Source organism: Pecten maximus, unplaced genomic scaffold (assembly GCF_902652985.1).
Source record: "Pecten maximus unplaced genomic scaffold, xPecMax1.1, whole genome shotgun sequence".
NCBI classification, from domain to species: Eukaryota; Metazoa; Mollusca; class Bivalvia; order Pectinida; family Pectinidae; genus Pecten; species Pecten maximus.
The window spans coordinates 1-13,150 of NW_022980321.1; the positions used below are offsets into that span (position 1 = coordinate 1).

The 13,150-nt window shown below is 36.2% G+C and overlaps 1 protein-coding gene across 1 annotated transcript; it reads right to left on the reverse strand.

Moving 5' to 3' along the window:
* Positions 1-1,666: 1,666 nt before the first annotated feature.
* Positions 1,667-13,105, reverse strand: LOC117319477 (breast cancer type 1 susceptibility protein homolog). Its single transcript, XM_033874269.1, has 3 exons — positions 11,898-13,105; positions 2,703-2,778; positions 1,667-1,989 (listed from the first exon to the last, which is right to left on the reverse strand). The coding sequence occupies exons 1-3, from the start codon at positions 11,901-11,903 to the stop codon at positions 1,841-1,843; spliced, it is 231 nt and encodes a 76-aa protein (XP_033730160.1). The 5' UTR covers positions 11,904-13,105; the 3' UTR covers positions 1,667-1,840.
* Positions 13,106-13,150: the final 45 nt, after the last annotated feature.

Genomic DNA, 13,150 nt, shown 5'->3' on the forward strand with positions numbered 1-13,150 from the left:
GAACTGATACAAAAGCAGTTTTCCATAGTGAATTGTTTCGTTCGTTGCCGGATAAATGTCAATCCTTAAACCATAATCATATACCAGTTGGTCATAATGTTGCGAAAGTAAGGAGTTGTATGTTTATGAACAAAAACATGAAAAAAACATAAATCCACGGTTACCTGTTTATTTCTTGCAATAGAAACATGTCGTCTAAAAACGAACTTTAATACTGCAATTTTGTTGTGGCCGCGGGGGCGAGACAGAAGTATTCGGACAAATGGCTAATCTTAAGCGCCGTCGACTACCGTGAGGCGCACAAAAAACCGGATAAAATCTTAATAGGTTACTTGTTCGCTTATTACCGTACACCAGCGGGAAGGTGACGTCACTGTTGACGTCATCTACGTCACTAAACGTACGTGACATCTGCTGATGTTTTCTGACAGTCTGCTAAAGAAAGATGGGTCGGCGAAGTGTTGAACTGACGGTTGGTGAAAAGGAAGCTATCATCAAATTGATTAAGGCAGGAACCAAGCAATCAGTGGTTGCGGATGTTTTAAGTGTCTCGAAATCTACCATTTCAGATGTTTGGAAACGTTATGTAACCCGTGGAACAGTTGTTAATAACCCTCGATGCGGAAGGACGCCATTTCTGGACGAACGTGAGAAGCGTCGCGTTATTCTTTGTGTCCGGAAAAACAGAAGAAATTCTTTAGCCGAAATAACCAGCAAAGTAAATAATTCTAGGACCATTGTAAATGATGCTCCGGTTAGTTCCAAAACTATTGACAGGTTTTTAAAGTCTGAGGGCTACGCTAGACGAATTACAAAGAAAACTATGGTCGTTCGAGAGGTTAACCTGAGGAAAAGAGTATCTTTTTGTTACGAAAAAAGAAATTTGACAGTGGATAATTATTGGAAAGGTGTTATATTTTCCGATGAGAGCCAGATTGTTGTTGGTAATGACAACAGGATTTTTGTATGGCGAAAAAAGGACGAGGGGTACCGCCCGGATTGTGTCTGTCCCAGGTCACAAAGGAAACTTTCGGTGATGATTTGGGGGTGCATTACTTACAATGGAGTTGGAACCATATGTTGTGTTGACGGTACTATTAATGCTGTAAAATATATCCAAATTTTAGAAGATAATCTCTGGCCGGTAATTGCCAGACACTTTGCAAATGACAGGTATGTGTTTCAACAAGACAATGCCCCCGTTCACAAGGCCCGTGTGGTGTCGGAATATTTTGAAAACAACAATATTTCAACATTAGAATGGCCTCCACAGAGCCCAGATTTAAATATAATTGAAAATGTGTGGCTGAAGATTAAAATAAAACTTAAATCGATGGTACACAACATCAACAATAAAAACCAACTGTACGAGGCTATCACGGATGTGTGGCGATCGTTGGACACGGAATACATCCAGAGTTTATATAACACAATCCCAGACCGTCTGAAGGAAGTCAGGAAAGCAAAGGGCAATATTACCAAATATTAAGTAAGTAAAACAAACAGGTTTTTCAGATATGGCGGTTTTAATTTAGGCAACACTATACCGCACGTTATAACGCAACGTCATTTTGTCTGAATACTTCTGTCCGGTCTCTAGTAGTTAGAACATCCGGTACGGATTCCGGACCGGAGTTGCGGTACGGAAAGAGTTAATACAGATATTGATGTCATAAAACTTGATGTATACTTTACATGCATTTCCATGCACCTACTCCAGCAATTATGTTAACTATGTGGTGGGGATAGCACTCTAGCTTTTCCATAATTGGTCTTTATATTAGGTATACATGTACAATTTGTACATTTCTTTTATATTCAATTTGGCTACTTGTCAATGCTAGAGTATACGTAAATTAATTACCTCTAGCATGATCCTGTTGGCCTTCACGCTGTCAGTCAACCACCCATCGTTAACCACCCAAAGCCCTTTTGAGATTCCAATCAAAAATTTTAAACTGCGGTCGCAGACTTGACTTGCACTTGGAACTGAAAAATGAGAATCTCAATTTAAATTTATTAAATCCAGACTTTCCATTTAGCATTGTTGTTAGTGTAGGATTCTTCAGCAAACATCAGGAGAAAGATTATGCTTCAATAGACTACTGATGGTTGATAATTTTATTCAATGGTATACGTAATAGACAATCTAAATACAACATGCAATTTGGTGTATAATTGAAGTTAAGAATGATTATGACTTCATCGAACCATGATAATTAACATGATGCAACAATAACCGATTCATCTAAAATTATGTATCTATATGTGTCAAGAGTCAAAGAATAATAAGTTATCAATCCCTCGGGGAAAGAATTAACTTAATTCTGCTCAAATATTAAAATTAGCTTTGTACACCCTAGTTCATTGGTTTTACAACAGAGATCAATCTGAAACAAGATCAAGCAGTGCAGGGCTGAACATCCTGTGTTTGAAGAGCATACACATGTTGTCAACAAACAAAGTATTTTGTGTTACAGTTCAATAAGACAGTGACCTTATTTAGCAATGTCACACATCTCCTTTCTATCATGTATTCATGATTAACACCAACAAATTTAGTTATAATGTACTAGGAAACTTTGTATGACCTGACCAAGGCCAATTCAAACACGGCTCATTTTGGTACATGACCTTCGACCATGCATGATCATTGTTTATAACAAATCTGATCTGCATGTAGGTCTTACTAGAATGTTTACCTGTATGCATTACAACATGGGTTGTATCTTTGTTTATGCTTTTCTGGAACTCCAGCTTAAACTTCTTCAGGCAACTCTGTAGAACAAAATAACAAAAGTACTCTATGAAAACAAATTACATACCGGTACCTCGGTACATGTATATATATACACACAATTACATACAGTACGAGGAGGGTGATTTGGTACTCAAACGCTCACAGAGCGTTGATCCGCGCAGCCATCCGCTCAGAATTTGAGCGGGTTTGCAGCGGGATTTGGGCGGGCCTCGAGCGGGGTGGCAGCGGGTTCGTGCGCGGGCTCGAGCGGGCTTCCAGTGGGTCCGCTACGTGTCCGCTCAAACCCGCTCGAGCGGACTTGTAGCGGACCCGCTCGAGCGGATTGTAGCGGACCCGCTCGAGCGGATTGTAGCGGACCCGCTCGAGCGGACTAGTAGCGGACCCGCTCGAGCGGACTTGTAGCGGACCCGCTCGAGCGGACTTGTAGCGGACCCGCTCGAGCGGACTTGTAGCGGACCCGCTCGAGCGGATTGTAGCGGACCCGCTCGAGCGGATTGTAGCGGACCCGCTCGAGCGGACTTGTAGCGGGCCCGCTCGAGCGGACTAGTAGCGGACCCGCTCGAGCGGACTTGTAGCGGACCCGCTCGAGCGGACTTGTAGCGGACCCGCTCGAGCGGACTTGTAGCAGACCCGCTCAATCAGTGATGACGGTAGACTTTCAACAACATGTATATGTTTTTTAGTTGTGAAGTCCATCGTAAGTATTAATTAGAAAATGTATCTCAACTATGAGATACAAATTCATATGTGTAATGTATTACTTTAATACTCACGACCGCTTAGTTATAAGTTGAATGATATTCGCACTAATGTACAGTATAACAGTGTACTTGATGTTAGCCCACTTTAATAAAAACTATTTGTAGGGAAATAATTTAGTTATTACAGTTTGGATAGATCTTTTCATGTATATACCAGTAATATTGGGTATAGCCGTCATTTAGTGTACGGGGCTGAATAAATACTTGTAAATGTATCATTTGACTGCTAATAGATCACGCCTCCTTTAGGTAGACTGCATTGGATTGTATTTATCTCTGAGGAGTGTAACGATTTGTGATAAATGAATCTGTCTACAAAATTGTGTTCCGTCACTTTCATTAGATAATTTTTCTGCCTATATTGATATTTACCCTATCAAAATATCTAACGAGCGTACTGTTTGTACATATCGCATAATTTGGTTTGTCTATATTTGCTTATGAATTTTTCCTTAATTTCTTCATAACCTTGTTTTGATCAACCTTGTTGGTTTAACAGATTACTTTGAATTTCAACGTCATATTATTTTTAAAAAAAAATCCGTTTTCATTCATTGAAAGAATTCAAAGTTTGATTTAAGTATTAATTTTTGATGATATTTTAGGAAGTTCATGAATGATGACAGTGCCACGGAAACTGGGGTATTGATGTTACTTTTAATACTTTACCAACGTATAGCTTTTTAAGCATGACATTTTACATAAAGAATATCTGGATAAAAATGTATATCTTTTTCATAAGAGTGAGTGATTAAAAACAGCTAAATGCATATTATTCAGCAAAACTAATATGAAAGGATGTTGACCCGGCAGGATACATTTCGATATCGTGAATAAACCACAATCTATAATTTTGTTCTGAAATATGTGGGGGGAAATGTGCTTTAAAGCTCTATTGGCAGAATTATTTATCGGAAATCACACAGCATTTGAAGATATTCTAGATCTTAATGACATGTACTTGTACATGTATAAAATGTACAATTTTGTTAATATGCTGTTCGAAATTACCGATTATTGTTTCTGTATTTATTTTCATTGACAATTATATGTTTGTACATTGAACATAATCACCAAGTTTGTTAAAAAATATACGGTACATGGACATGTTTTTAAAAAGTTAATTGAAAGCTTCAATATCTTATAATTCCTGCGAATATCCCGTCTACCAAGCGAGGGTTGTCCCACGCGCCGGTTATGTACATCTTGTACATGAACTGTACACTGGAAGTTTATAGCTATGATTTTTCAGTGGGAACGAAATACGTTTACTACCGAAGAAAAGTACACACAACAGATCGATGTATTGATCCTATGTCTACAATCAAATCGTTCAGAACCCAATACAATCTTGTAAAAGTCGGATGTTGCAAAATACTTAGAACCCATTTTAAATACGTCACATACGCACCAGTTCATCGATATGATACGTTATTGTCGCGCCACATAGTCGAATATAACAGTTACATGTAATTTATTCAATTTAACAATTATCTAAATATCAATCACCTACTGTACATGTACAATACGTTTGTCCTGTCTCTTTTTTTTTTTATCTTTTTTTCCTCATATATATCTTTTCCTTTTTATGTGATCTCCTCCAGCGCTCAATTTCAGTGGTACCATTCCACGTGAATTAAAGATGTATTCATTCTGGGTCGTTTTTATGGTAATGATTAATATGATCGGGTATTGTATTGAATTGTGGTTAATATTAAAGCTTAGACACGGGAACATTATATTGTTCATAGATTAAAATGGTTAATCTACATGGCATTGCGATACATAAAAAAAGGTTATCGCATATGGATATATACGACTTACGAGGTCACTCGTTCAGATATTAAGTAATATTTTAAGACCAGATTGCTTCAGTTGTTTATAGTTACTTAATAAAAAATTACAATAATGATTAATACAACGAAAAAACCAGCCGGTGATCAGGGAACAGGAAATCACGTGATAAAAAAATCATAGGTTAAAGCGTTTTCGAGACAGTGATCAATCATGACGTCAATCACCAGTGTATATTAACGGTAATTACGTATTTGTGCAAAAATTCCACCAAATCTCTGTTAAGTATGTCAGTAAACAATATTAAATTATGCTGTATTATTTATGTATATTTGTGTCAGGAGAGGGCTTTATGTAAGTTTTGGTAAATTGTGCCTTTGTATCCATAAGTTATGAATAGCAATAAGTTTAAATAAAAAAAAAATAAGGTAACCATTTATGACAGGTTTCTTAAGAATATATAACACCCAGTATACAGCAGGTTTATCCATATTTTTAATTTCGACACATTTGATTCATTTTTTTTTATTCGCTTTAGGCCATACAGCCTATCAGTATAGGCGAGACGTTAAAGTCAAAATGATTGGACATCAGGCAAAACTTATATAAATCCATATCGAGATACACTTATGTAATCTTCATTCTACTTTAAAGTGTACCCTGAACGAAAAATTCTATTTTAATATGTTATTGGTATTGATTAATAAACAAGAATGCAGAAAACCGCATCAAAATCGGCCGACCAATTTCCGAGTAATTGTGATTTTTCTCAAAAACACACCTGAAACCCAATGCCGAATACCTCGTTTTGGTGACCTCTGACCTGTGACGTCACAGGTTGAACACGATCGGAGCCTCCATATAGGAAATATATAGAAACAAACGTGAACACGTGCCTGTAATTAATGCGAATAAGACAACAAAAAGGAAAGTGCTGAATAAACTCTCTGAGTTATATTTGTGAATTAGTTAATAACAAGTGCTACCGAAACCAGGGACATATAATTTTCTTTTTAAACGGTGCCATATATAACATGTAGCATCTCACTAATTTTCTCTCATAACGAGCCATACACAACATGTAACATCTTACTAATTTTCTATCATAACCGGCCAAATACAACATGCATCATCTTACCTATTTTCTATTATAACAGGTCGTATATAACATGTATATTAAAATATTTTATTTATATTTTTTATTTTAACGGGTCGTTGTAACATGTATGACATTTGAATAACCGGCCGTTTATAACGACTTACATCATATAGCCTTTATTATGAGGGCATGACCGGTTTGTTACATACAAATGTACCAGTATTGATTTCGGTTATAATACTTCTAGTAACACAAGTTAAAAATTCAATTCATTCAAGATGTGAAATAAATGCTAATCATTTTGGGGTTTTTTATTAGCCAAAAGAGAAATTATACCGTTATTTGGGATTTTTGTCCATGAAAGATCAGTAACTCCCAGACAAGATTCATAGAGTAAATTTCAACATCATGGATATATATATGAATGAGGTAATTTAGGTTAATTATTCTATAGACAAACCTTTGAGATATGATTTTTTTTTCGTTTGTATGGAAAACGAAACTCACTGAATTCCAAAAATAATGTGTTTGATTTCAACAACTTGAAAATGTATTCCCTATAGTATAAACGCAATTCCAGAGACATATATACAGATATATACATCTGTATATATGTCTCTGGCAATTCTTAATAAAATTCAAGCTCGATTTATGTACAAACAACCTGTAAAAGCATGCCTTCGGAACTCCTTTGAAGTGCACAGAAACCAAACGCGTGAACTCACAAGCAATTATCGGCGTGTGCCGATTAGAACACCAGAAATCACGGACACCTGTGGTGCAGTGACAGGTGTGACGAGCTTGTGGACCGTAATTTCACACCTGGTAATGGTTTAGCGGTATACTAACCAATTAAAACTTGAGAATTCGTAATTCTCCGAACATGTTTATACATCTTTTAAAAGTCCTTTTTTAAGACTTGCGACACGAATTGAAAGCAAAACCACAAGGGTCTCGATCACTTTATGATAATGACACAATTACAAAAATAATAGCAAAAAATACATAAAATTTGGAGGAAAAAAAAATCATACACGAAAATCATTACGAATTTATAAGTTTTAGTATTAATTATGATTAGTCTCGATGAAATAAATTGTTTGTGTTTTATCATTAAAAACGGAGCTAAAATAATGGTTTTGATAAGTACCTATGCTTTATACCTGTACAGAAAGTATCAATTATATTATAATTGTTGCGACTCACTTTTATATAATTTCACTGACAACGATCGTATATAAATTATGTCTTTCTCAAGCATTTAATCGTCTTTGATCCCTGAGACCGCGACATGTAAAATAAGGGATAAAATCTGTATATGTAGAAGTTTGTTGTAGACTTTAACACTGGTATTCATACGGGAGAGAGATTTAGTATATTGTAGATGATGATGATTATAATATATTACTTTCTAAATTAAGTGTCCTTCATGACTAAAGCGGGTTTTGTATAGAATATAACGCTTGGATTTACTGTACGTGTGTTCGTCTTTTCTCACAAACCAGAGTATCCAGAACTGTTGTATTGTTGGTATGTTTATTTGAATATTAATTTGCGAATGAAATGGCACATTATTTTAGTTAAAAATGTTGATGCTGTGTTGCTTTCTTTGGTAACGAGTAAGAAATGGTAAACACATAACTAATGTACATTTATTGGTGATTGACCGATGATTACACCAGTCTGTGGACGCAACAAGCAGAAGCATGTTTTACTAAGGTGCTTTCACAATTAATCAATTTTATGGTAAATTAGAACGAATTTTGTTAGAATGTGTACGTTTTCTAATATAAAACATGGTGTTTTGTAAAAAGCAGTTTGAAATTGAAAAAAATCCTTTGTGAAATGTCAAGGAAAATATATCATTTAGCAGATAAAACTTCAACATTTAAGATTTGTATTACTTCCTGACAGACTTGAGGGTGTGTAACAAGCAGTCAAACAAGTGTACAACAATGTTACAATTATAACATAATCGCTACACTGGAAAAATTGTATTAGGAGCGTTTTGGTTATTTCGATCCATCGCGTAGTAGCGCGAAATTTGTGCCTTCCTCAGAACGTGAAAGTGTCCGTTTTCCGATATAAAATAAAAAAAAAATTCTAAACGTCAGACCGATTTGAAGTTAAGAACAACAATGTATGAAATGTCAAAGAAAATAGAGCATTCAACAGATAAAACTTCATTTCACTAGAAAACACAGAGTATCCTAGACAGTTTGGATTTCTCTGACCAAGTATTTTGTATTTTGATCATTGACCTTTATTTGAAGACAAAGAGGTATGGCGCATATTGACCTGTTTCGACCTAACGGTGACCGTTTTCAAAATCAAAAAAATAAATGTTAAAAACCGAGTTTTTGAATACAAACCTTACATCTCTATCATGTAAACATTCTTATTTGCAAAAAAAAATGTTCGTTTAATGCAATGGATATTTCATTAAATGGCCGTAAATTTGCATCATCGAGCTATTTGCAACTTTCTAATTCCTATTTAACATGTCGATTAAACTTTATTTCATATGGTGTTGTTTGACTACATAATCCGTTCACAACACACAGCGCGCCAATGGACCATGACGATCTATTTTGGTACTGAGGGAATCACTGGAGTCACGTGATATTTCACCTGTATTTTTAGCCCAGACTATCGCTGTACGTGGCCTAGGTCAGGATAAGCGGAAAAGGACCATACCTCTTTCCCTCTCATAATATCGAACTATACACAGTTTTATTAAATTATACCAAACCAGAAATCAAACGTGTGACTTGCGTTTAATTTCTGTCTATTTCGCCACAAAATAGGCCTTTAATCCCAGTGTATGGAACGCCATACATGTGGCTGCCTAAAGACTTAAGGTTTTATATCATCATTTTATATCATCACGTTATAGTATTATATCGCCATGATGATATAACATAGTGACATGATGATATAAGACCTTTGGTCATAAGGCAGCTATGGCGTTCCATACCAGTGTATTTCGAAACGCTACGAGGCATTGCATACAATATGGCGTCGAATTCTGTGTCATCTGGTTATAAAAACGAGGCACCCCGGTACTTCTTGGCGTGCGTGATATTTTGTAAGATATAGACGTCTAGTACACGTATATAAGTCATTCATATTTTGTATGCTTCATAGCTTGTAGATATATACATGTATGAATAGTGTACAATTGTACACGTGTTACTCATTTTCCTTCGCCATGAGCTACATCATTTACAGTACCCTACTCTAGTAACAAACATACATACATTTCCTGCTTTACTGCGAATCGCAGGAAATTTCCAGTAAGATGTATCGCAGTGTCACAGGTGAGGTTATACATGTACATATGCGCTTATTACAGTGGCTCCGATTACAAGTCAATGTGCTCAGCCTTCTCATTCGACCAGCACTGCCCCACTGCGCTATCGTTCAAATTAAATCGTTTGTTAGATTTTTAGCTTTCTCAGACCGGAGATGTATATATTTATATATATATATATGTGTGTGTGTACATATCGCGGAAAAAAAACAACAAAAACATTCACGACACAGCACGCGCTGCCGTCACATCGTAATAATCCGCAATGTTATTTTGTCAAACCTTTAAGTTATATTATTTATTTATTTACTTTTAGCATCTGTACACCACCTAAGATGTTTCCTAATTAAGCACAACAGGCCCTCGGCGAATTACATATCGGCCGAGGGGGATCGTTTTTACAACATTACGATTTTTTTTTTACCTTCCATATTTGTGTAACTGTTCCGTGTTCTATGTCTATATGTGATCGTATGTGATTTACCTGTGTCTTGATAAAGGAGCAGATTGCCTCGAAAATTCGACAATTTACTTGTCTGTACTGTCGTTATTACTACTTGACATATATATGTACATGTATATGCAAGTCTCTGCTCAGACGTATATATGTGTGTTACAACGTGTAAGTTTATGCAATGTTGTTGTCTTCATACATTTGTATGTTATTCTCTTCAGCCGAAAGTAATCAAATGAATTGATTAGAATTGATCAAGCATCACCTTAAAAGCAAATCTTACACATGGCAGAAACACAGCAAATGTTACCCACTCTCTACTATCACTAACGTATTTAGAAACTAATCACCTTTCTCTTTTGCCAAATCTGGGTATGTACAAATGTGCAATGATAGTTTGGAATGTATACATTTCTAATTTAGCATACTATTTCATAATTACAAATAAATAAACAATGATACTCGTCACCGACACCATCAGAACACAAAGGACGAAATCGTTCATTACAATGTACATTTACGATGTATACCAGCCCGTTGTCGCATAACTACATGAACATTATTATTATTGAGACCGTTAATGCACACTTTTAGATTTTAAGATGTTGTTTAAAGAAATAACTTTGTGTTAAACCCATTTTCTGTGATTTTACAATAACAAAGATATAAAATGTATTTTTGTCAAATCAATTTCTTCACTAACGCTACAGAATCACTCAAGCAAGTGATTACGAAACACATTTTGTAAACGTTACATTACATTCTGCAGACGTTTCTGGTGGAAGAAATGTGAATTCCTCCTTATTCATCGTAACATAAAACACAGGATTCCTTATGCCCATTCCAGGGAAGCGACAAGAGAAGCTGGATCGCTGGATGAGCGGATTTGCTGGCCTGCCGGAGCGGGATCGCCTCGTGAGCGGGTTCCGCCTCGTGAGCGGGTTCGCTGGCTGAGCGGGGTTGCCTCGTGAGCGGGTTTGCGTCGTGAGCGGGTTTGTGGCCCGCCGGAGCGGGGTCGCTGGCTGAGCGGTTTTGCTAATCCGCCAGAGCGGGATCGCCTCGTGAGTGGGTTTGCAGGCCTGCCGGATCTTTATCGCTGGCTGAGCGGGTTGCTTCCTTGTCAGAGCGGAATCGCTGCGTGAGCGGGATCGCAGCGACATCGCTTGCGCGGGATTAGAGCGGGATTGCAGCGGGGTTTAATCCCCAACGCTCGCGCAGCGCAAACGCTCTGTGAGCGTTTGAGTACCAAATCACCCTCCTCGTACTGTACATGTATAAAGTTTTTTGTAGGGTCAAATTTAAACGCATTGCCAAATTTTATCAAATAAAACATTCATTAATTTGCACATTCAATTTCAGTGTGTATATAAAAGAATCAATCATAATTAATTTAGTGCAATGCTTTTAGAGTCAAAAAATGCAAATGAAAAGTACACCCATGCCTTGAAATAAGCCTACCTACTTCTATAGCACATAAACTTTGACCCGAAACAATAGGGGGTGGGCTTATTACCAGACAATGAACTAGCATTCATTGGCATTTCTACTCAACTTCAATAGGCATCATGGGTGCTGTTTATTACTGGATAGCTATTTAATTGTCCTGCTATATGAGTTAAAATTTACATGTTGGCCCTGTCACTTTTCAGGATAAATATGATATTGTATAGTCTGTACATGTAAGTATTTCAATTAAAAGCAAAGTTTGCCCGCACCTTCATCGGTTCAGGAACATCAAACCCTGATGTGACAGCAAATATTGGAGAAGGTTCCTTGAAGTTGAAAGTTTCATCTGGCAAAGCAACAGGAAGATGTACATTATCATGATGCAATAGATATCATTTGTATTCAAATGTAAAGAGATATTGTACATGTAGCTAAAAAGACACTTCATTAAATTAATTTTGTTTTTAATCAAGTCTCTGCTATGGGATAAGATCGAGGATTGCATGTGAATATAATGATGATGTATCCCCATTGGAATTTTGACAAGGTCATTAAAGTGGCTCATTGCAGACCAAAAAAGTCACCTGATTTATTAATAATCTCTCTTAAATTCTATGCACTAGTGGTTACAGTATATAGTAATAAGATTTTACAACTTTTTCTCAAAATCTGTACCTTTTACTAAAGTCTTCACTACAACAAAATCATAACCATTGCAAAATATGTCATTATAGCAATGTTTCAAATGTTCAGTTACAAATTTAGTATAAAACCAAAAACTGATGATCAGAATGCAAAATTAAGATCATATGAAATTACCATATTTATCTGACAACATGCCCATGCCTGCTATAAATAAGCCCACCAAATGATATATCTCATATAATGTAAAATACTGACGCTGTGACAAAATCGTAATTCAAACTCAAAATCGATTAAACAAGGGCAAAATATTAACAAAAAACTAGTTAATAATCATAGTTAATAAGCCCACCCCTTAGAGATTTTACATGTTGGCCCCCTGGGCATTTTGCAGGATAAATATGTTATGTCAAATGGGAGACAGAATGCCATTGAAGATACTGTATATGGGGTAACTTTCGCCCTGGCATAAATATATCTGTTTTAGCCTAGTGTTAAATTCGCCCTCAGATGCTTTAATTCCTGTTATATAATTCTACTTGATCGTCAAATGTTCGCCCAGGCTTTATTTTCGCCCTCGTGGTGAGAGGGCGAAAATTACATGGAGGCGAAAGTATCCCCGTATACAGTAGATTGTATTCCTATCTCCTGGGCCAAGTACCAAGATTGAAAACTAATAAGATTGCAACAAAAATTACAAAAAGTCGCAGTTCACCTTTCTTGGAAATCTGAATATTGATAAAACATAATATCCTTCTTAAGTTTCATATTTAGGATCTAAATTGACATATATATTCTTCTTCTTTGAATATATTTAAATATTATACATTACAATGTATGTACTGTAAAGTGCTTTAATTTCGCGGTGTCAAAATTTCAC

Excerpts from the sequence above, each read along its gene's own strand:
- LOC117319477 (XM_033874269.1), bottom strand. Across the intron at positions 1,990-2,702 it reads CCATGTTGTAATGCATACAG|TTCCAAGTGCAAGTCAAGTC; the intron begins GTAAACATTCTA and ends CTCATTTTTCAG.